Genomic DNA, 25,492 nt, shown 5'->3' on the forward strand with positions numbered 1-25,492 from the left:
AAATAGTGCTGCTTTCAACATTGGGGTGCCTGTGTCTTTTCCAATTATGTTTTCCGCAGAGTATATGCCCAGTAGTGAGATTGTTGAGTCATATGGTAGTATTATTCCTAGTGTTTTAAGGAATCCTCATACTGTTGTCCATAGTGGCTGTATCAATTTACATTCCCACTAACAGTACAATAGAATTCCCTTTTCTCCACACTCTCTCCAGCACTTATTGTTTGTAGATTCTTTGATAATGGCCATTCTGACTAGTGTGAGTTGATCCCTTATTGTAGTTATGATTTCCATTTCTCTAATTATAAGCAATATTGAGCATCTTTTCATGTGTTTGTTGCGCATCTGTATGTTTTCTTTGGAGAAATATCTATTTAGATCTGCCTACTTTTTGATTGGTTTGTTTGTTTGTTTTGGTATTGAGGTACATGAACTACTTGTATATTTTAAAGATTAATCCTTTGTCATTTGTTTCATTCACTTTTATTTTCTCCCATTCCGAGAGTTGTCTTTTAAACCTGTTTATAGTTTTCTTTGCTGTGCAAGGCTTTTAACTTTAATTAGGTCCCATTTATTTACTTTGGTTATATTTCTATTATTCTAGGAGGTGAATCATAAAGGATCTTCCAGTGGTTTATGTCAAAGAGAGTTCAGCCTATGTTTTCCTCTAAGAGTTTTATAGCTTCTGGTCTTACATTTAGGTCTTCATTCTGAGTTAATCTTTGTGTATGGTGTTAGAAAGTATTCTATTTTCATTTTTTGCATGTATTAATAACTGTCTAGTTTTCCCAGTACCACTTACTGAGGAGGCTGTCTTTTCTCCATTGTATATTGCCTCCTTTGTCAAATATAAAGTTCTCATAGGTGCTTGGGTTTATCTCTGGGCTTTCTATCTTGTTCCATTGATCTGTATTTCAGTTTTTGTGCCAGTACCATACTGTCTTGATGACTATAACTTTGTAGTATAGTCTGAAGTCAGGAAGCTTATTTCCTCCAGCCCCACTCTTCTTTCTCAAGATTTTTTTGCCATTTGGAGTCTTATGTACCGTAAGTGGAATTGTTATTGTAATTTTTTTAAATGCTATAGCAAGGAAAAGCTTTTCCTTTTCTCCCATTTAAGTATTTATTCATTTATTTATATAACTGAATTCTTAAAGTCTTATTTTTATACTCCTTCATAACTGGTAATTATCTTAATGCTCAAATTATTTTGTATTTGGTAAATGAAAGCCCCTTTAAACTGGTTTTGTATTTTTTGATATGTTTTTCTCATTCCTTAAGGGCCTCTTTAGTTATTGAAACAAGATATCCTGGGCTTACCTTGTATTTCACCTGGTACAGTCTCAGAATAGCTTTTGTCCAGGGACCACTGGCATATGTTAGTGGATACTAAATTACTTAGATTTGCAAACTGAGACCTTGTAGAAATGCATAACATCATTAACATATACAATTGCTATTTTTCTTTGTTTCAGAAAATCGAGTGGCATATATGGATACTAATCATTTTCTTTTCTGTTTCTAATTTTAGTTCCTCCAGTAATCCGGGTGTATCCAGAGAGTCAAGCCCGAGAACCTGGAGTTACTGCAAGTCTCAGGTGCCATGCAGAAGGCATACCAAATCCTCAGCTTAGCTGGCTGAAGAATGGAATTGATATTACACCAAAACTGTCCAAGCAACTCACACTTCAAGGTGCTTTTTACTTGCATTTTTTCTCTTAAATAACAATGCAGAAATTTCATACTAAAATTTATAACACATTTTACATTCTTTGAAAAAAAGAGAAAGTGATACTTGGTGACAATGTATGCAATGAATATGAAAAAAAGTTATGTTAGTACCTAAGACATTATATTTGAAACAATACTTTAATACTTTTAATGTTTTAAATAATAGTCTTGTCATAATGATTAGTTATGTCATTATTTTTATAAGTAAAATATTGTTTTTCTTCTAAAACTTATCCTCTGAATTATAGCAGATATGCTGAACAGAATAATTGAATTCCTTCATTAAATACATTTCTGAAGAGACAATTTATATGTTTAAATCATACATTAAAATATGTTTTACAGAATATGTCAATAATATAGAAATTCTTTAGGAAATATTTTACAGCACACTTTCCAAATGAACAAAGGAAAAAAAAATAAAAATATTGCTAAATATGTTTCACATTTGTGTTGTTTTAAAGTGATGAAGTTCTTGCATTCTAATATATAAATATTCTACATGTTCTAACAATCTAATATGCAGTTGTGATTAGTCATTATACAGATTATACTAACCACACATGTATGGTATTAAAAAACAGATAATCTTTATCATATCAAATAATCAAAATAATGCAAAATTAATTGCATATAGTTTGATTATCATAGTAAGTAATAAAATATACAGATCTTATTTCCATTGTCAAGAGTAGTCCAGGGACAGTCATTTTACTGGAATATCTGTTACGTGGCATTACATCCCTTATTCCATGCCTTTAAATTCCTTCTATTCATACTGTTAGAAATGAATATATTTTCCTTATTTCTATATGAGTATACTGCTGCTGCTGCTGCTGCTAAGTCGCTTCAGTCACGTCCGACTCCACGCGACCCCATAGACAGCAGCCCACCAGGCTCCCCGTCCCTGGGATTCTCCAGGCAAGAACACTGGACGGGGACTACCATTCAATTTATTAGCATACATTTTTAAATAAATCTTTTAAAAACATTTACTTATCTATTTCTGAAAATCCAGAATGACATATAAGAGTATTTTTGATCTTTCAAAGCTGAATCCTAACAATGTTATGTTAATATAATTAGGCAAAATAAATTTACATGTTTCCTTCTCTGATTGTGTCTTAGTGTCTATTATCTGAGAAGAAGATTGATCTGATTAACAGAAATCAAATTGAGTAAAAGTCTAATTAGCTTCTGATTTTGCAATCTCTTGCCCACTTGATAGCAGCAAACCGTATTCTATAAACATAATATAGCCTTGTTTTAGAAATGTGTGGGTGTTGTGTGTGTTGAGTCACTTCAGTTGTCTCTGACTCTCTATGACCCTATGGACTATAGTCTAACAGGCACCTCTGTCCATGGGATTCTCCAGGCAAGAATACCAGAGTGGGTTGCCATTTTCTCCTCCAGGGGATTTTCCCAACCCAGGGATCCAACCCATGTCTCTAATGTCTTCTGCATTGGCAAGCAGGTTCTTTAACACTAGGACCACTTGGGATGCCCTTTATAAGAGAAGGAAAATTTGGGAAGTTAGTTACAATCTTCACTCAACTGAAAGAATGAGGACATTTGTAAAACAGCTATTATCATTTTTTTTAAATAAAAGAAATTAGGTTAAGTTTTAAGAGGCTATGACAAGTAATAAAAGTTGATTTGGGAGCACAGCCTAAGAGAAAAATCTGGCGCACAGGAGTGTGAATTTCCGTGTGGCTTTGTGTAGGTTAACACGTTAACAAATTCTATAGTTATTTAATTATCTGTTTATTCATAAGATGCTTGTTTGTCACTTCTATATGAACTCTAAGTCTAGGCACTAACTGAATAACTATGCAAATGGATGGGCTGTTATGAGAAGTAAAATTCTAGAAAAGAAGAAATATTCTATTGGCAGGCAAATCAAGAGAATATCAGAAGGAGACTAATAATTAGCAAAGAGATAAGAACAAATGATATTACAGAAGGAAAGAAAAGAAAGCCAAAACTGGGAAAGAGTTCATCAATACTATATGCACAGTCAAGGAAGACTATTAAAATATATTCATGGGTTAGTGATTAGTTTGTCCCTGTGACATTTAAAAAATCAGTTTGCTGTGTCCTTAGAAATGAAAGATAGGAATAAAAATATCTTTCAAAATTTTGAAAGATGGAAAAATAAAAGATAGTAGCTTCTGGTGAAAAGGTTTAGGACTGGTGAAGTTATTTCTTACTTCTTGGACAGTTTATTTTGTTTTGAAAGATATAGGTAAAGAGAAAGATATGTGGACAATGGAGCAGGTGAAAGATGGACAAATTGTCGTGGAAATCAACAAGAAAGAAGGAGGGGATCATCTTAGAATGAAGCAGAGAAAGTTTCCTTTGAGAATTAAATAAAAATTAAGATGTTGATGAAAACAGGAAGTTTGGATTAATTTCTTTATTTTTTATCTTTTATTGAAATAAAGTTAACCTAAAAATTTGTGTAAATTTAAGGTGTACAGCGTGATGAACTTTTTAAACTTATATACTGTAAAATTATTTGAGTTCACTTTCTAATCATGTGTATGTATTTAATGGTTTAAAAAAGAAGACCACCTGCTTAGATTAAGAAGTTATTATTTGCTGGAAAACATTAAACAAAGAAAAAAGATTTGAAATAAAAGTGAAGTAGGGTATGAAATGCATCTAACTGTAAAGGTCGAGTAACATTCTGTAAACTGAATATTGTGAATTTGAAATTTTGTAAATTTCCTTATGTAATAGTCTAGTAATATATTTAAAAAGTGGGTGCAGGGGATGTCATCTTGTTCTAATTCTGAAACCAGATGTGTCAGGATGATAAATGAACCAGGAAATTGGTAGCTCTGGCTATAGAATAGAAAATATCTAGAAATGCTAGATAATTTCTAGATATTAGAAAATCCCTCTAGAAAAGAGGGAAAGACAAGCATATAAGTTAGAAAAACATATAAGAATTTTGGGAAGAGAGAATTTGAAGAATAAATTAACTTAAGGGTTTCAAAAGTTCTAGAGAATTCACATTGTTAAGTGTGTGGTCTTTGGAGAGGGTCAAGTTTCACACAAAATAAGAAGCTGATCTGGGCTAAAATATTGATACTTTGTTTCTTCCCCATCATCTAGAGCATGGGTTTACAAATGAAGGACCCCAGACCAAATCTGGAAAACTGCCTATTTTTTGTAAATAAAGCAATATTTTTGCTTGTTTTCTGTTTTTGTTTTTAGTTCAGAGCCACACACATTTTTAAAAATATTGTCTTTGGCTGTTGTCATGCTGCTATGGCAGAGGTGAGTAGTTGGCACAGAGACTGTGTAGCCCACAAAGTTTAATATATTTACCATCTGGCCTTTTTGAGAAAAGCAAAAACAAACACAAAAACCTGCCAACTGCTTTGGAGAAGTGATTCTCAACAAATGATGGAATGGAAGTGTGCAGTGACATTTGTAAGAGAAAGAGGTTTGAGTGATTTCAGTGATTAGCCTTCCCCAAACACTCACTGCCTCTCCATATCCCCATAGGGATGACATTTAAGCTCTTTTCCCCTTGGTTTTTTACCTTCTTTCCCCAAATAGCCACTCTGATTATTTGATCCCCATCTCTATCAGGAAGAATCATGCTCCTTTTTACTGCAGACAGAACATGGTGTCCCCGTGATTGGATAACATGGAATATATACATAAACACACATACACACACACACACACAGAAAAAAAGAAAGTAAAAGAAAATATGCAAACCTAAACAAATGAGTAAAACATTAAAACTTAAGCCATAATAGAAATCCAGCCCTTATATTGAGGGAAGTAAATTGCGTAAGATCATTCTAGGAGCTTAAGATTCCTCATCTGATAATTAGTTATTATCCGGAACTATGAAGGGATAATGTATGTAAAAGCTTCCCAGATGGCTCAGTGGTAAAGAATCCACCTTCCAACACAGGAGATGAGGGTCCAATCCCTGGGTAGATGCCATACAGGAGGAAATGGAAATCCACTCCAGTATTCTTGCCTGGAAAATCCCATGGACAGAAGAGCCTGCATGCTGCAGTCCATGGGGTTGCAAAGAGTTGGACAAGATTGAGCAACTGAGCATGCACGCATGTGTAAAAGTACTTCATGGTCTGCCAATGTATAGTAAGTGGGTAATTATACCCTTGTTTACACTTTGAGGAATGCAATTTATTATTCAGAGATTAGCTTCAAATATTCTTTTACCAAGATTTAAAAGTTGGGTTAATCAATCCCTTAACCCTTTGGTTGACAATGATGATATCAATTCCATATGATAATATTGCTTAGATTAGGTATATTTTTCTTGAAAACAACTGAGAATCTTGCAAAGGAATTGCGTATATTTTCTTTCTGTCCTCCATACTTAATGATTCCTAATGTATAATGCAGACACAATAATATGCTTGCTCAATGGAATGGCATTATACTTATATGATGTAGCTCACTTAATTCCTTTATGACATGTATTTTCACGTGTATTCTCTGTGAATGAACCATATTGGTATTAATTAAAACTGTTGTAAAAGCTGAAAACAAAGTGGATCCTGAATATTAAAAATGAATACAGAAATGAAATTATAGCTATCAACATGTAACACTTCTTATGCAAGGTAGGGAGTATGAAGTGAATATAAAATATACTGTGTGTGCTTTTGATAAGTAGCATTGGTATCTCTGTAATAGAATGACAGCACAATTTATGAAACACTTGAATGCATTAGAAATAACTTAGCATGTCTCCAAAGCATGGAAGTAGGAAGGAAAACAGTTTAATTAGGACAAGCTAAGTGAACTATTTGACTGTGTAATCAGAAATGACTGTACCAAAGCTGAAATTGTAGCTTACAAGTTGCATTTGCCTCTGTTTTCAGCAAATGGCAGTGAGGTTCATATTAGCAATGTGCGCTATGAAGATACAGGAGCATACACTTGTATCGCAAAAAATGAAGCAGGAGTGGATGAAGACATCTCTTCTCTTTTTGTGGAAGATTCTGCTAGAAAGACCCGTATGTATTGAATACACACACACACACACACACACACACACACGGTAAAAAAAATCTGCTTGCAATGAGGGAAACCCAGGTTAAATCCCTGGGCTGGGAAGATCCCCTGGAGAAGGGAATGGCAAGCCATTCCAGTATTCTTGCCTGGAGAATCCCATGGGCAGAAGAGGCTGGTGAGTTATAATCCATGGGGTCGCAAAGAGTCAGACACGACTGAGTGATTAACACATACATACACACACATCACACTCAACTTTAAAACTAAGCTTTTTTCAGAAACAGCAGCATCAGAAAACGCTAAGCAAATGATCAATTAGTTAAAAAATAAACAAATGAAAGTAGTTTTCATATATAGCAAGGATAGAATTCTTGAAATATTAAAAGTAGATTGAAAGATTAGGTGCAAGATTGTGAAATGTTCAATATGACATGAAAATGATTTTGTTTCTTTGGCAGATGTATATAAGCTATTTTGAGTCCTGTCTTCCCATGTGCTTATACAGGAAATTAAATCCTTTGCAAATTCCCTCTCCTCAATGATTTGGGATTCTTGGTCCCACAATACAGCCAAGGGGTATCCTATAAGCTTAATACCATAATATCATTCTTTTTCTCTCTTCTGCACTGTATTCAGTGGTCCAGTAGCTGTACATCAACCTTTTTCTGCAGCAGGTAGAGAAGTAAGCCACCTGAAACATTCACTGCCCTGGCACCAACACATCATGGGCTATTCTCCACTTACTGCTTGAAATCCTTTGTCATCACTGTACATGTCTCCTAATTTTCTCATGAAGTTTTAAGAAAAATGTAGTGTCCTACTTAAACATTTTTACTTTGTGAAAGGAATATGATGGGAAGGAGATACTAAAGATGAATTTTTGGTTATAGCTGAACTATAATATTTAGAACACAAAGTACTCCTGTAGCATTCATCAAGTTAGCTACTTACAGGGAAAGATTCAGACACTTTCTTCCTCTGGTACACATGGCATGCATGGCTATTTTCGGATTCTTTCTCAATTTGCTTGGACTGACTATTCATTCTCCTTGCTCCAAAGTCAATCTGTAATGCCTGTCTACATCTCATATTAGTCTAAGCTTTTCAAGGACTCTGATATTTTGAGAATCCTTTATATGCTAATTTCTCTGAGCCCAAATTTTAGACCAGGTTCAAGCATTGCCCCTCGGATGTGGGGTATAATTTTTGGTGGAATTCAATGTTCTCATGTCAGTGGTTGTTCAGCAGCTTATTGAAATTTTGGGGTTCTCACCATAGAAGATGAGTTCATATCCTTCTACTTTTCCATCTTAATAATACAGTACTTGGGTGCAGTTTCAAAAATGACAGGATGATCTCTGTTCATTTCCAAGGCAAACCATTCTGTATCACAGTAATCCAAGTCTATGCCCTGACCAAAAATGCCAAAGAAGCTGAGGCTGAATGGTTCCATGAAGATATAAAAGACATTATAGAATTAACACACACACAAAAAAAAGAGGTCCTTTTCATCATATGGGACTGGAATGCAAAAGTAGGAAGTCAACAGATACCTGGAAAACAGGCAAGTTTTGCCTTGAGGTACAAAAGGAAACAGGACTAAAAAAATTCTGCCAAGAGAATGCACTTGTCATAGCAAACACCCTCTTCCAACAACACAGGAGACAACTCTACACATGGATATAACCAGATGGTCAATACCAAAATCAGATTGATTATATTCTTTGCAGCTGAAGATGGAGAAACTCTATTCAATCAGCAAAAGCAAGACCAAGATTGACTGTGGCTCAGATCATGAACTCCTTATTGCCAAGTTCAGATCTGAATTGAAAAAAGCATTAGGCCATTCAGGTATGACCTAAATCAAACCCCTTATGATTATACAGTAGAAGGGACAAATAGATTCAAGGAATTAGATCTGATAGAAAGAGTGCCTGAAGAACTGTGGATGGAGGTTCATAACATTGTACAGGAGGCAGTGATCAAAACCATCCCCAAGAAAAAGAAATGCAAAACGGCAAAATGATTGTGTGAGGAGGCCTTACAAATAGATAGCTGAGAAAGGAATAGAAGCAAAAAGCAAATGAGAAAGGTAAAGATATATCCATCTGAATGCAGAGTTACAAAGAAGAGCAAGGAGAGAGAGAGAGAGAGAGAGAGAGAGAGAGAGAGAGAACAGAGCCTCCCTCGGGAATCAATGCAAAGAAATGGAGGAAAACAATAGAATGGGAAAGACTAGAGATCTCTTCAAGAAAATTAGAGATACCAAGGGAACATTTCATGCAAAGATGGGCACAATGAAGGACAGAAACTGTTTGGGCCTAACAGAAGCAGACGGTATTAAGAAGAGATAGCAGGAATACACAGAAGAAGTATCCAAGAAAATATTTAATGACCCAGATAATCATGATGGTGTGATCATTAACCTAGAGCCAGACATTCTGGAGTGCAAAGTCAAGTGGGCCTTATGCAGCATTACTATGAACAAAGCTAGTCAGAGGTGATGGAATCCCAGCTGAGTTATTTCAAATACTGAAAGATGAGGCCGCTGAAGTGCTGCACTCAATATGGCAACACATATGGAAAACTCAGCAGTGCCCACAGACCTGGAAAAGTTTAGTTTTCATTCCAATCCCAAAGAAAGGCAATGCCAAAGAATGTTCAAACTACCACACAATTGCACTTATTTTGCACACTAGCACAATGATGCTCAAAATTCTCAAAGCTCAGCTTCAACAGTACATGAACTGAGAACTTCTGGATGCTCAAGTTGTATTTAGAAAAGGCAGAGGAACCAGAGATCAAATTGCCAACATCCGTTGTCTCATAGAAAATGGAAGAAAATTCCAGAAAAAAACATCTATTTCTGCTTCATTGACTGTGCTAAAGCCTTTTACTGTGTGGATCACAACACACTGTGGAAAATTCTTAAAGAGACGGGAATTCCAGACCACCTTACCTGCCTCCTGAAAAATCTGTACGCAGGTCAAGAGGCAATAGTTAGAACCGAACATGGAAAAATGGACTGGTTCCAAATTGAGAAAGGAATACATCAAGGCTGTATATTTTCACCCGGCTTATTTTTCTTTTATGCAGAGTACATCATGTGAAATGCTGGCTGGGTGAAGCACAAGCTGGAAACAAGTTTGCTAGAAGTAATATCAATACCTTCATATATGCAGATGACACCACATTTATGTTAGAAAGTGAAAGGAACTAAAGTGCTGGTTGACGAAATTGAAAGAGGAGCGTGAAAAAGCTGGCTTAAAACTCAACATTCATAAAATGAAGATCATGGCATCTGGTCCCATCACTTCATGGCTGATAGATGGGGAAACAGTGGGAACAGTGAGAGACTTTATTCTTTTGGATTCCAAAATCACTGCAGATATTGATTGCAGCCATGAAATTAAAAGACACTTGCTCCTTGGAAGAAAAGCTATGACCAACCTAGACAGTATATTAAAAAGCAGAGACATTACTTTACCGACAAAGGTCCATCAAATCAAGACTATGTTTTTTCCAGTAGTCGCATATAGATGTGACAGTTGGACCATAAAGGAGGCTGAGCACCAAACAATTGGTGCTTTCGCACTATAATGTTGGCAAAGACTCTTGAGAGTCCCCTTGTACAACAAGGACATCAAACCAGTCAATCCTAAAGGAAATCAATTCTGAATATTCATTGGAAGTACCGATGCTGAAGCTGAAGCTCCAATCCTTGGGCCACCTTATTCAAAGAACTGGCTCATTGGAAAAGACTCTGATGCTGGGAAAGATTGAAGGCAGGATGAGATGGGGATGACAGGATGAAATGGCTGGATGGCACTGCTGTCTCAATGAACATGAGTTTGACAAGCTCCGGGAGATGGTGATGGACAAGGAAGCCTGGAATGCTGCAGTCCATGGGTTTGCAAAGAGTCAGACATGACTGATGGACTGAACAGCAACAAAACATTGTCCCAGTAATCTTCTTATTCCTCTTTCAATCAGTGTGTAAATGAGGATATGAATGGATCCAATGAGGAAGGAGACTCTTATCCAGGTCATGGCTACCAGCATATTTGTACTATATTATGTCTGGCTAGGCAACTACTTTTATAAGCAAATATTTTAAAATAAAATTCTAAAGTAGAAAATGAAAAGAGAAACTCAGTTTAATGACCTAGATAAGGTCCATTAAAATTTGTTTACTCCTTTTATATATTTATGCTAAATACCAATTTTCTATTAACTACCTGTTAGAAATTAATTTTAGGACAAATAGTTGAAAACTTTACTCGTCCTTGTCCTTTATAATGCTTATAATGCAGACTTTAATTTCAACTCTATATTTTAATTTTCTTTTAATATTGGTCATATATTTTTCCACATAAATCTCTGTTACAAAATTGAAATATCTAGCCATAGTTTCTTTAATCAATGAATCATACTATCTACCATCATGGAAATTTGTGAAAAATTTTACTGGAAGATTTAATAAAATTTGGTCATATTGTTCATTTAATTATCAACAGTTCATGAAATCATGTTTTCACTTTATTTTACTTATTCCTTCAAACTCTTGCAGGTCAAATAATTCTTTTTAAATAACTTTGAGATTATGTTAGCAATATGCTGTTAAAATCAGAAATGCTATTTGATAAGATATAACAGTGCAGCCTTACTACATTTGTTTATGGAATTTTCAAAGCCATCTTATAAGAAACAGTACAAGAGAAAGATATAGTGACTTTTGTTTTCTAAGTCTAGAAGTAAAACATTTATAGATATTACTTCTGTACTTAAATCATGTGAGATTTTCAAAGAAAAAACATGAAAATTTGATTTTATTTTTAATTAATTTAATTTTAGTAAAAATTTTTAACATAGAGTCTACCTTCTCAATGAATTTTAAGGGCACAATGCCACATTGTTAAGTATAGGGTCTAAGTTGCACAGCAGAGCTCCAAAATTTATTTATGTTGCATAACTACAACTTTAAAACCATTGAACAACTCTTGGTTTCTCCTTTCTCCTCTTCCCATGCCAATCACCTTGTATTTTCTGCTTCTATGATTTTTATTTTCTTAGCTATCTCAAGTAAGTATAATTACACAGTAATTGTCCTTCTGTGACAGGCTGATTTCAATCAACATAATGTCTTCCAGGTCCATCCACATGGTTCCTTCTTTTTAAGAGTGAATAATATTAGGTTATATGTATATACAGTATTTTCTTTATCCATTGATTTGTCAGTAGATATTTGGGTTATTTCCATATCTTGCATGGTGTGAATAACACTGTGTACAGCTATGTCTTTGATTCTGATTTCAGTTTTTTTTCAATATACATCTACAAGTGGGACTGCTGGATCATGGGATAGTTTTATATCTAAACTCTGTGATGTTTTCCATAGTGGCTCAATCATTTTACATACCTACAAATGAGTCTAGACCTTCCAATTTCTCCACATCCTTTCCAATACTTTTATCTTTTGCTATTTTGATAGGTAGGAAAATAATATCTCATTTTGGTTTTGATTTGCCTCTCTGATGATTAGTGGTATAGAACACTTTTTTATATGGTCCATTGGCCATTTGTGTGCCTTTGGAGAAATGTCTATTTATGTCCTTTGCTTATTTTTAAGATGGGCTATTATTTTTTACTATTGAGTTATTGGAGTCCCTTTTTTTGAAAATTAAATGCTTATCAGATATAAAGCTTGAATATATTTTCTCCCATTCCATAGGTATTTTTTTCACTCTATTGATTGTTTATTTTGCTGTGCAGAAGCTTTTAAATTTGACATATTCTAACTTGGCTATTTTTGCTTTTGCTACATGTGCTTTTGAGAAAGTTATAGGCCAATATACCTGATGAATATAGTTACAAAATTCTTCTATAAGATATCAGTGAACTGAATCCAGTGACACATTAAAAAGAACATACACCATTATCAAATGGGATTTGTCCCTGGGATGCAAGGATGGTTTAACATAAGGAGATTAGTTAATGTGATTTGCACATTAACAAACTATACTATAAAAATCATTTGATCATCCAATAGATGTCAACACAACATTTAAAACATCTTTTTATGATAAAAGTTCTTTTTATAACACTCTTTTACAATAACAATGCTTAGCAAACTGGATTGGAATTTACCTCAACATAGTTAAGCCCATAAATTTTTAAGCTCACCACTAACACTGTACTCAATGGTAAAAAACTAAAAATCAAAACAAAAAAAAAATTTCCCCTCTAAGATCAGGAACAAAACAAGAGTACCCATTTTCATGCTTCTATTCAGCATAATATTAGAATTCCAAGCCTTAGCAATTAGGCAAGGAAAATAAATAAAGGTCATCCAAATCCAAGGAAGGAAAAAAACTGTCTCAGTTTGCAGATTATATGACCTCAAATAGGTAGAACCCCAAGGACTCCAGACACACACACACACAAAAACCAGTTAGAATTAATAAACATGTTCAGTTAAATTACAGGATGCAAAGTCAACATACAAAATCAGTTGTCTTTCTCTATATGTTAACAGGGTATATTTGCGAGGCAATAAAGAAAACAATTCCATTTTCAAATGCATCAAAAAGAATAAAATACCTAGGAAAAATCTGACCAAGGAGGTGAAAGCCCATACATTGAAAACTATAAGAAACTGATTAAATAAACTGAAAAAAACTCAAATAAATGGAGAGATATCATGATACTCTGTGATCATACTTTAGAAGAATGCCTATTTCTGAAACATCCATCTTAACCAAAGGAATCTCTGATTCAATGCTATTTCCATCAAAATCTCAGTGGCATTTTACAGAAATATATTTTAAAAATCCTAAAATTCATATGGAACAGCAAAAAATCTAGGATAATTGAAACAAACTTGAAAGGAAGAAAAATTTGAGAGTTAATTCAAAATACATTACAAAGCTATAGTAATTAAAACAGCTTGTTCTTGATATAAACAGAGACATGTAGACAAATGGAACAGAAAATAGCGCCTAGAAATAAATCCACATGTATGCAGTCAACCTACTTTGACAAGGGCTTCAGAATACTTATTGGCTAAAGGGTAGTCTTTTCAAAAATTGGTGCTGGGAAACAGTATCCACATGTAGAATAATGAAACTGGACCCCCATCTATACCGTATATAAAAATTGGCTCAAAATAGTTAAAGACTTAGGTATAAGACCTGAAAATGTAAACCACTTCTAAGAAGACATAAGGGAGAAGCTTCCTGACATTGGTTTTGTTAATAAAACCAATGGATTTTAGCTGTAGCACAGATATCCAGAACATCACTATTTCATGTCTATATTCTACTATTTTGTAAGCATGCAAACACAGTTTCTTTGTAATAAAAAATTTATCTCTCATTTAAATAAAGACTTTTAATTTTTGTTAAATTTGTTTTCCATAAATGTCCTGCACCATTATCATAGATACAGTTGTTAATGTGAAAGTAGCAATTTTTAGAAAGTAGTGCACATAAGTAAAACCAGGATAGAGTTAAATAAGTAAGCTTACTGAGTATAATATTATCAATGATAAAAGAGAATAAACTGAAACTGTGAGACTGTGTAGTATAAGACAGTTTTCCTTGGGATGTTTCCTAGTACTCAATAAACTGTCAGAATTCTGTATAACACCACCAAAATCAGGGGGAGGACACATCAGGGAAAACTACATCCTTCTGTAAATCTCTAACTTAAGAATTGCTCTGAGTTCTCTTCTAGTAGTTCCATGGACAAAGGCTAATAATATTGATTACACAAGTCACATTTGTATGTTGACAGATAGATATTCTCAAAAAGCCAGAGGAAACATTCACAGACCAATCAATGATGACTTCACTGTTTTCATTTGCACATATTAAAAATTATTGACTTATCAACCTTCAGCAAAAATAATTTTGGAGGTCTTTTTTCCTTTGAGCAATGATGAGGTACAAAGTACAGTTGACCCTTGAAGAATGCAGGGCTTAGGAACCCCAACTGCATTTGCAGTTGAAAAGCTGAGTGTAACTTTACAGTCAGCCTTTGGTATCTGCAGTTCCACATCCATGGATTCAACCAACCGCAGAATGTGTAATATTGTAGTAGATAGTTATTGGGAAAAAAACAAAGCAAAAAACCTGTATAATTGGACCCACACAATTCAAACACATGTTATTTATGTATCAACTGTGTATCTAAAAAGCAGATTTCTCTAATTGAAGAGTATGGATTTTGCAGTAAGACATGAGTTAGAATTATTTTTCTACCATATAATAATCCTATGACTTGGAACTACAGCTTAGCCTCTCTGAGCTTTAATATTCTTATCTGTAATAAGGCATAGATACTAATTCACTAAGAGAATTCTGTGCAGATATAGAAAAGCACACACTGTATTGCTGGACATTTTGCCAACTCCTACCAACTTTCTGAAAATAATTACTTCTTGCTAGAAACATTGATAAAAATCATTTTAGTAAGACTGGAAAAATCTAATAAGTGTTTAGAAATCAGAGAGTTACCAAAATAAATGAAATATGTACACAGATTTATGGATAGGGATAGATGTAGATAGAGATATGAGTGTATATTAACACCTATAGTATTACATATCCAAATATAAAATTATTGTCATCATATTGGAAATTGACCCTGCTGAGAAGAGTATATTTTTTCCTTTAATGTAGATATTAAGATATTTTGAGCAAAAATAAATATTTTTCCAGGATCCAGTTTTGCTAGATTTAAAGCAAAAGCTTTACTTTATTTCCCCTTTACATTGGTCAATTTACATTTCTATTATACTAAAACAATATGTGGTAAGATGCTTTTCTTCTGTTTTCCTTTTGAAAGAGGCAGAGAAGAGGTATTGAATCTCGTGTAGACAGCAATAAAAAGCAGAGAAAGATTTACAAGTTTGGGGCTAAATGACACAACACAGACTTTAACCATGGCTTCAGAGTAATCATCTAGTTATTTTCTGTATAACCGAATTCTCATAGTAGTATCAATCTCATTTTTTTTTCTTATATTTCCCAGCAATATGGTGCTGTTGAGAGAAAGATTCATGCAAAACCTCACAGTCCATGGGGTTGATATTTGTTGTGTCTGGATCTTTGAATTGGAAAACCTTGAGTTATAGGTCCCAACATGCTGGCAAAACTCACTGGAAGTTTTGTCATGTGACAAAACTTGAACTACAAGAAAATGCTATAAGATAATATAATCTTCAGTTATGTTAGGGTTTAGGGTTTGATAACTAAGATTTAATGGAATGGAATACAGGGAGGATTTAAATGCAGAGAACAGTAGAAATGGGCCCTAGACAGTTGTGTAGTGGTTTTAACAGGGAGGAGAAGATGATTTGAAATATGTGATGCGGTTTAGGAAGAGGTAGAGTTATTTATTTGGAAACATCTTGCACAGAGCATAAGCACTTAAAGCACTTCCATTCCCTCTGGAAGGCAATCCCCAGAGGATAACAGTTCATCTTCAGAATTATGGTAAATGAAAAGCAACGTGAATGTAGGCTACTCTGGAAAGCTTTCAAGCTTCTACATGTGTTAAATACTAGGTGCTGATTGTATGACATCTTTCTGGGATTTTAGTAAAGGATATGATTAATCTACTTTTCACAAATATTGGAAGATAATATCTAAATATGTTACACTAGTATATATACATATATATACACACACATTTTTTTTCTTTTTTGATTGTCACAAGCAATATTGCGTTGGAAATATTGGCTTATTACGACATTACTTACATTAGAATTAACTTCAATAGATTAATATTTGTTGGCTATTATGAACTAAAATTAATTATTGTTCTTTAAATGAATGTTTTAAATGAGATAAACTTTACAATGAGGTTACAAGAATGAACAAATTACATAAATATATAATGTTCATATAAGTTAATAATTATTATAAAATGTGATAACTGTTATTCACAATACACAGATTTAAAAATATGGTGAAATGTAGCCAGTTGTACCTAAATATTCCAAAAGCTATATGAATGTTTAAGAAGTACTTACCTAGTTTAGAAGTAGAGGAAATGGTCTTAAAATAGGTTAAATATGACATTTTTACATTTAAAGGCAGTTTAAGTATGGTGTCACAAACTTTGGAAATAGAGCATATTCTGGTAACATGAACAAGTTGATTAACCTTTCTAGCCTTCATTTACTTTCTATTTTTAAATACAGAAAATACTTCTAAAGAGCAGTTGTACAGATTTAATGAGATCATTTATGCATGAATTTATCAATGTCTACAGAGGCTAGGATAGTATAAATGGAGAATAGTATAGTCTATCTGGGATGAAGTAAAACTCAAAGTGTTAGTTGTTCAGTTGTGTCTGACTCTTTGAAACCCCATGAACTGTAGCCTGCCAGGTTCCTCTCTGTCCATGGAATTCTCCGGGAAAGCATACTGGAGTGGGTTGCCATAATAGATGGACTCAAATGCACCAGTTATCAATTAATAATCATTTTTATATTCAACCAACATGAGTTAGGTAAAATAATTAGGAATCTGGGAAATCTGTAGTTAGAGATATGGTGTGGACATCATCAGATCAGTTAGTCACTCAGTCGTGTCCGACTCTTTGCGACCCCATGAATCGCAGCACGCCAGGCCTCCCTGTCCATCACCAACTCCTGGAGTTCACTCAGACTCACGTCATTCGAGTCAGTGATGCCATCCAGCCATCTCATCCTCTGTCGTCCCCTTCTCCTCCTGCTGCCAATCCCTGCCAGCATCAGAGTCTTTTCCAATGAGTCAACACTTCACATGAGGTGGCCAAAGTACTGGAGTTTCAGCTTTAGCATCATTCCTTCCAAAGAAATCCCAGGGCTGATCTCCTTCAGAATGGACTGGTTGGATCTCCTTGCAGTCCAAGGGACTCTCAAGAGTCTTCTCCAACACCACAGTTCAAAAGCATCAATTCTTCAGCGCTCAGCCTTCTTCACAGTCCAACTCTCACATCCATAGATGACCACAGGAAAAACCATAGCCTTGACTAGACTAGATGGACCTTTGTTGGCAAAGTAATGTCTCTGTTTTGAATATGCTATCTAGGTTGGGCATAACTTTCTTTCCAAGGAGTAAGCATCTTTTAATTTCGTGGCTGCAATCACCATCTGCAGTGATTTGGGGGCCCCAAAAAATACAATCTGACACTGTTTCCACTGTTTCCCCATCTATTTCCCATGAAGTGATGGGACCGGATGCCATGATCTTCGTTTTCTGAATGTTGAGCTTTAAGCCAACTTTTTCACTCTCCTCTTTCACTTTCATCAAGAGGCTTTTTAGTTCCTCTTCACTTTCTGCCATAAGGGTGGTGTCATCTGCATATCTGAGGTTATTGATATTTCTCCCGGCAATCTTCATTCCAGCTTGTGTTTCTTCTCATGATGTACTCTGCATATAAGCTAAATAAGCAGGGTGATAATATACAGCCTTGACTTACTTCTTTTCCTATTTGGAACCAGTCTGTTGTTCCATGTCCAGTTCTAACTGTTGCTTCCTGACTAGCATACAAATTTGTCAAGAGGCAGGTCAGGTGGTCTGGTATTCCCGTCTCTTTCAGAATTTCCCACAGTTTATTGTGATCCACACAGTCAAAGGCTTTGGCATAGTCAATAAAGCAGAAATAGATGTTTTTCTGGAACTCTCTTGCTTTTTCAATGATCCAGTGGATGTTGGCAATTTGATCTCTGGTTCCTCTGCCTTTTCTAAAACCAGCTTGAACATCTGGAAGTTCACAGTTCACATATTGCTAAAGCCTGGCTTGGAGAATTTTGAGCATTACTTTTCTAGCATGTGAGATGAGTGCAGTTGTGTGGTAGTTTGGGCATTCTTTGGCATTGCCTTTCTTTAGGATTGGAATGAAAACTGACCTTTTCCAGTCCTGTGGCCACTGCTGAGTTTTCCAAATTTGCTGGCATATTGAGTGCAGCACTTTCACAGCATCGTCTTTCAGGATTTGAGATAGCTCCACTGGAATTCCATCACCTCCACTAGCTTTGTTCGTAGTGATGCTTTCTAAGGCCCACTTGACTTCACATTCCAGGATGTCTGGCTCTAAGTCAGTGATCACACCATCGTGATTATCTGGGTCGTGAAGATGTTTTTTGTACAGTTCTTCTGTGTATTCTTGCCACCTCTTCTTGATATCTTCTGCTTCTGTTCAGTCTATACCATTTCTGTCCTTTATCGAGCCCATCTTTGCATGAAATGTTCCCTTGGTATCTCTAATTTTCTTGAAGAGATCTCTAGTGTTTCCCATTCTGTTGTTTTCCTCTATTTCTTTGCACTGATTGCTGAAGAAGGCTTTCTTATCTCTTCTTGTTATTCTTTGGAACTCTGCATTCAGATGCTTATATCTTTCCTTTTCTCCTTTGCTTTCAGTTCTATTTTTTTCACAGCTATTTGTAAGCCCTCCTCAGACAGCTGTTTTGCTTTTTTGCATTTCTTTTCCATGGGATATATTGATCCCTGTCTCCTGTACAATGTCACGAACCTCAGTCCATAGTTCATCAGGCACTCTATCTATCAGATCTAGGCCCTTAAATCTATTTCTCACTTCCACTGTATAATCATAAGGGGTTTGATTTAGGTCATACCTGAATGGTCTAGTGGTTTTCCCTACTTTCTTCAATTTCAGTCTGAATTTGGTAATAAGGAGTTCATGATTTGAGCCACAGTCAGCTCCTGGTCTTGTTTTTGTTGACTGTATAGAGCTTCTCCATCTTCGGCTGCAAAGAATATAATCAATCTGATTTTGGTGTTGACCATCTGGTGATGTCCAAGTGTAGAGTCTTCTCTTGTGTTGTTGGAAGAGGGTGTTTGCTATGACCAGTGCATTTTCTTAGCAAAACTCTATTAGCCTTTGCCCTGCTTCATTCCGTATTCCAAGGCCAAATTTGCCTGTTACTCTCTGTGGACATCATAGCCAGGGTAATATTTTAATCCTGATAGTTATGAGCTAAGTGCTGGAGTCAAAAAGAATCAAAGAAAAATAAATATTTAAGAAAAATTAAATAAATCAATGTGATAATTATTGTTAACTTTCTTTAGCATTCACTGAATACTACTCAATAAAAGTACTATACCCAAAACATTTTAAAGTACAGTGAATAATTCATATTTATTTAGATAAACACAAAACTCTTAAATATTTCTCACAGACCTTTACATTTGAGTACACTTTTTATGAAACAAAACATGCTAAGAATAATCAGACTCATGTCAAGTTTAACCATGCATGATAAGCATTTATTATTTTTCATTACTTATCTTAAATTTTAATATTGTGCTCTCAGTTTGGTCAATGACATTGTCACATCCTGTGAATTAATATGTTTCGTAAATTGTGTCATGTGTTGACCCAAAACATGCTGAAATGATCTGCCTCATGACTTCCATATCTGAATCCTATTTTTTCAAAATAGCACCCTCTTCAATGTCATTAAATAGACCTATCTGTTCCTAACTCATTGCCATTTTTTGCACAATGATAGTGGCTTGTCATCTAACAAGAGGCTATGTGATCTGAATGTCATCAAACTGACAGGTTTACAACAATCATCAGTAATCAGCCATCACTTGCCTACAAAACTAAATACTGCTCTAAGTTTTTTTTTGTTTGTTTGTTTGTTTCTATTGCCTCATTTTGTCTGCAGGGCATTATATACCTTCAGTGGAATATTCCTATCTCATCTCATATTACACAATGATAATTTGCCTAATTTATTTTATGATAAAATTAGGCAAGTAATGATGAAATTTTATTTATATTTCCTCAGGCATGCACACTAAATATGCTTATATACAGTGATAGTACTGAGTATAAAATCTCTGTGAAACATTTTTAAAATCTGTGTACTAATATTTTGTTATTGATGTTCAGGAAAAAATTTTAGGACTCACTTTAATTCCAGAGGCATTATACTTGTGAATATTTTGCAGAATCACTGATACAGGCGGCCTCCAATTTTCATAAATTCAATTTAGGCCACTTTGCTTTTACAAAAGACTTACAAGTATCAGCAGTCCCTAACCAAAAGAAACCCTAAAAAGATTTTCATTTTATGAAACATGGTAAAAAGTTAAAATCATGTTTAGTCTGTTATGCTATAGCCTTTAAAGAGTCTTAGCAAAGTGTGTCCCTTAGCAAAGTATGTCCTAAGGTAATTCTTCACTTTATGACATTTTGGTTTGTGAAAGATTTCACAGGAACATTCTACTTTTGGACAGAGTGGAAACCTGTTTTTGGAAACCTGTACTTAGGTTCAAAATGAGGTTAGAATTATCACTCCATGATTCTCTTAGAGTTCTCAGATATAAGAACTCTGTCAGAAAATGGTATTGATGTTTGAAGAGTTAATTAAAAAAAAAAAAATGCCCTTCAAATTCCCAGCTTCCCAGGTGAGGGGCTGAAGGTGCCTTCTTAATGTTTTATGAAACCTAAATTTTTATCAGCTGTGTACAAAAAGCCCAGATTATACATCTGTGTGGTCTTTAACCTCTGTTTGCCCAAATATCTGGATTCTTATAAGAGCTGATTGTTACATGAATATGCCAGAAAGAGTAATGAGTCAGACAGTTTGATTATTGTTCATCCTCCTTAGTTGCTTTACTTTCCAACTTTGTGTATATTTCCATATTTCTGTTGAAATACTATGAAATATTATTAAATATGAAATTTCTTAAAATTCAGTTTTCTAACGCAAGCAGTAACATCATGTGCCAATTTAAATATCTTTCCCCTAAATTGATCTACTCTCTAATGCATATATTTATTCTAGACTCTGCATAATTAATAAAACTTTTAGAAATATTCCAACAATTTTAGCAATATTTTAATAAAACATAAATTATTCATGAATAAAATATTTCTGTTTTTATCTGAAATATATCCTTATAGAAAGTCAAAATGTGTTTCTAGGTAATATTTGGATTCAGAAGAATGAGGTTATACCATACATTAAGTAAAAAGCTGTGTTATTTTCTAATGTAATTATTATAATGATACTTAAGTAAAGACTATATAGATACATATATGTATATATTACATCCAAAATTGTGCTAATTATGATTGTGCTGTGCTTAGTTGCTCAGTCATGTCCAACTCTTTATGACCCCATGAACTGTAGCCCACCAGGCTCCTCTGTTCATGAAGATTCCCCAGGCAAGAATTCTGGAGTGGGTCGCCGTGCCCTTCTCCAGGGGATCTTCCCAACCCAGGGACTGAACCCAGGTCTCCCACATTGCTGGCCCAGGGAAGCTGCTAATTATGGTCATGGTGATGGACAGGGAGGCCTGGCATGCTGCGATTCATAGGGTCTCAAAGAGATGGACATGACTGAGCCACTGAACTGAACTGACTGAATATTAATATCATAATATAATTTTAGGGATATGGTTCAAAGACAGAAAAAAATATCATTAAAACAGTAAGATTAGATTAAATTTAAGAAGTTCTAATCATAAGAATTTGCCCTCAAGATATTGGCAACTTAAAAACCTAATAAGAACTTAGTATCATAGATTGATTGATTAATGCAGTGATAGGTAGGGAGATAGGCAGGTAGATATAGGGGAAACAACTTATATAAAACTAGGCAGTACTTTTAAAAAGACTTTTCAGACAGAAGGCATGATGAAGCGCCAATATATATTAAGAAAATACGTGAATCCTCATTACTTTTCAAGGAAACCACATTTTATAGTCACAGAGAAATACCATTTACATCCACTAGAATACCAAAAATTAAAAAGCTGCATAACACCAAGACTTGAGGAGATTTGGAAAATTAAGACTCATTATCCATCAGTTTTAGCCCCCTTTGGAAAGCACTTTGACATTATCTATTAGAGTTGATTTTGCATATGCCTTGGAAAGCAGCAATCACACATATTAAAGGAACATTGAATGGCCATATAATTCAGAAGTTTTTTAGGAAGAATCTGTCATGTACTTAATATTTTAAAAATATAGTTTCATTTTATGTTCCTTTTAATTACTTCCGTATTTCCATGGTAGCTGAATTAATTTAATTTAAATACTTTTTACAATGGCTTCAATTTTATTTACATAATTTAAATGTGCTTGAAGCTGTTAATTTCCCAAGTACATGAGTACTATTTCAGCATTACTCCAAATTTATTTGTTGTCTAATGTCTGTTTGAAAGGGGATATTTACACAGTTTATAAAGTTAACAAGTTTCATTGTAAGGCAAACCAAAAGTGTACAGAGAACAATAGATTTGCTGATTTGTGTTTTCATCTAGGAAATGTTCACTGAGGAAAGAACACACACAAAGAAATATGCTGCTAGAATATACCTAACACTGAATAAAATAGCTCTGAACTTTCTGAAAGGCTATAGTTTGGTGGAGTTAGAAGTAAAGGACAGCTATAATACGAGGTAGAATAACATAATTGCTGTAATAAACACACAAGCCAAATGCAATAGGATTGCAGCCCCAGAAATATCAAATTTCAACTGAGTTGCATTGCATAATCTTTATTGAGGTGATGACATTTGAGTTACTCTTTGGTGTGTAGCAGTAATTGTACAGCTGGAAACTTAAAAGTGTGTCAACTCAGGGAAGAGTCATGAAGTAACGGTGGGTTTTATTGACTTCATGTAATATATTCATAAAAAGATTTGTTGAGAATTTGCAGTACATGGTAAGAATGAATTATTAGTTAGAACCAGATTAACGGAGCGGCTGAACTGAACTGACTGAGATTAAGGGAAGCATTGAAATTTAAGAATAGAAAAAGTCAAATTAGGGTTTATTTACGTGCTGTATTTCAGCAAAGGAAAAAAAGTTATTTGGGCTTCCCAGCTGGTGCTAGTGGTAAAGAGGCTGCTTGCCAATTCAAGGGACTTCAGAGGCGCAGATTCGATCCTGGGGTCAGGAAGATCCCCTGGAAGAGGGCATGGCCACCCACTCCAGTATTCTTGCCAGGATCCCATGGAGAGAGGAGGCTTGTGTGCTATGGTCCAAAGGGTTGAAAAGAGTCAGACACAATTGAAGCAACTAAGCACAGCATAGCACAGCCATTATTTAGCAATTACCTTAGAGATATACCCCCCATTTTTTTTTTTTTTTTTGCTAGATTTCATTGTTAATATGTAGTAAATGTGTGAGTAATTTTTTTCTTAGCTGGGTAGGATTAACTGAATTCAAATTGACAACATAGTTGATAAAACCAATAGTCTTTATGTTGATCCTTTAATCTCAATATGGAATACGTATTGTGAAAATTTGTTTCAGTGTGCTACTGGAACACAGCTAACATGACCATTCAATATAAGGTTGAATAATCTTCCTTTTCTCATCTTTCGATAAGTATTTGGTATAATGGCATTTCTCAAAAGATTAGTGTTACTTGATTTATTGTCTATTTGAACCTCTAAAATATTATTTTTGTAATAAATAATCATATTAAAATAGTCAAGAACTAGATTATGCCTTAGGCTGTTTATGCCTATTAATTTGTAACCAAAAAATTAGAGCAAAACTGGCAATGAAAAGACTCTATTATAATAATAGTTAAAAGATAATCTACTGCCAGCTTTATGTTTTGTGGCCCTTAAGCAACTTTTACTTCATACCAATTGGTGCAGTGTTGGCCAGTACACAATTCTCAGATTAGTCTCAGAGACTAATCTGAGTTTATTTTGTTTGATACTTAAATAAGTGGGTACTCTGTTCATCTGTTTATTTTTAGAATATATTATTTCACTCCAGACTATTTGGTTAGTCTCATATTTTTAGCACATGCTTACTTTATTTTGCTTTTTAAAAATTATTAGGGAAATTAACTCAATTAGAGATAGTGGTATAAATGAAATTTTAATGAATCCAATATTTGAAGATACTTGGCACAGTGTCTAGCACATAACAAGGACTCAATAAATGTGTTCTGGTTACTGATATTGTTATTATTCTGGGCCATTAATTTTTAGATTTAAATTAATTATTTAAATTTAATATTTCCTTAAATATATTGAAAAATGGCTAAAATTATGTAATGGTAAAAATGGGTAAAAGTGAAAAATCCTAGGGATAGGACTATTCAAGAAAGAGTTACAGATTAAATATTTTATATTCTGTTTAACAGAAAACTATTTTGAGGTTCAGGTTTATTTAGGGATTGCTTATACTTTTATCAGCATGTATAAAAACTGCCAATTTGTTTACTCTTGTATCTTATACAGTGTGTAGCTTCTGTGAAGCTTAATTCCCTTTTTGAATCTCACAGTCACAAGAAACATTTTATGCTTGTTTGAAAAAATGCTCTTGGAACATAAGATTTCAGGATTGTATTCAAATCGTATCATTTTCCTTTGCCATTCCATCTTGTAGAAAGTGAAAAAGACAAGTTTCATAGTGAATGTTAGTTAAAAAATACATACTCATATATGGGAGGGAAATAATTTTTATATCACATTCCCAAAGTCATGACTAACAGCATCTTATTTTCAAGAGTGAGCGATAATTAGAGGTTACGTTAGTGGAGTCCTTGTCGTATCAGAAGACTTCGGCTGAAAATGCTTCACGTTTCAGCGCCACGTTCACTCTTCACTTAGCATGGTTGGCTACACGGCTTGGCCTAGTTATTTCTCTTCCTGTCACTTCCCTCTCATCATCTTTGACCCCGTTCTTCTCTTCTCTGTGCCAGTCACTGTAGCAGCTCGAGTATTGCTGCTGTCTCCTGCCCTTTTCTC

General features: G+C 34.5%; 1 protein-coding gene across 2 annotated transcripts in view; it reads left to right on the forward strand.

The window, feature by feature from the left end:
* The window catches only part of FSTL5 (follistatin like 5), a 930,240-nt gene that overhangs the window by 763,204 nt on the left and 141,544 nt on the right, over positions 1–25,492 (forward strand). For both annotated transcript variants that reach the window (XM_024977492.2, NM_001206863.1), the window contains 2 exons: positions 1,529–1,690; positions 6,609–6,743. In XM_024977492.2, coding sequence (XP_024833260.1) covers positions 1,529–1,690; positions 6,609–6,743 — 297 coding nt within the window. The remainder of the gene's footprint in view (positions 1–1,528; positions 1,691–6,608; positions 6,744–25,492) is intronic.

The sequence above is a fragment of the Bos taurus genome, chromosome 17 (assembly GCF_002263795.3).
Source record: "Bos taurus isolate L1 Dominette 01449 registration number 42190680 breed Hereford chromosome 17, ARS-UCD2.0, whole genome shotgun sequence".
In the NCBI taxonomy this organism is placed as follows: domain Eukaryota; kingdom Metazoa; phylum Chordata; class Mammalia; order Artiodactyla; family Bovidae; genus Bos; species Bos taurus.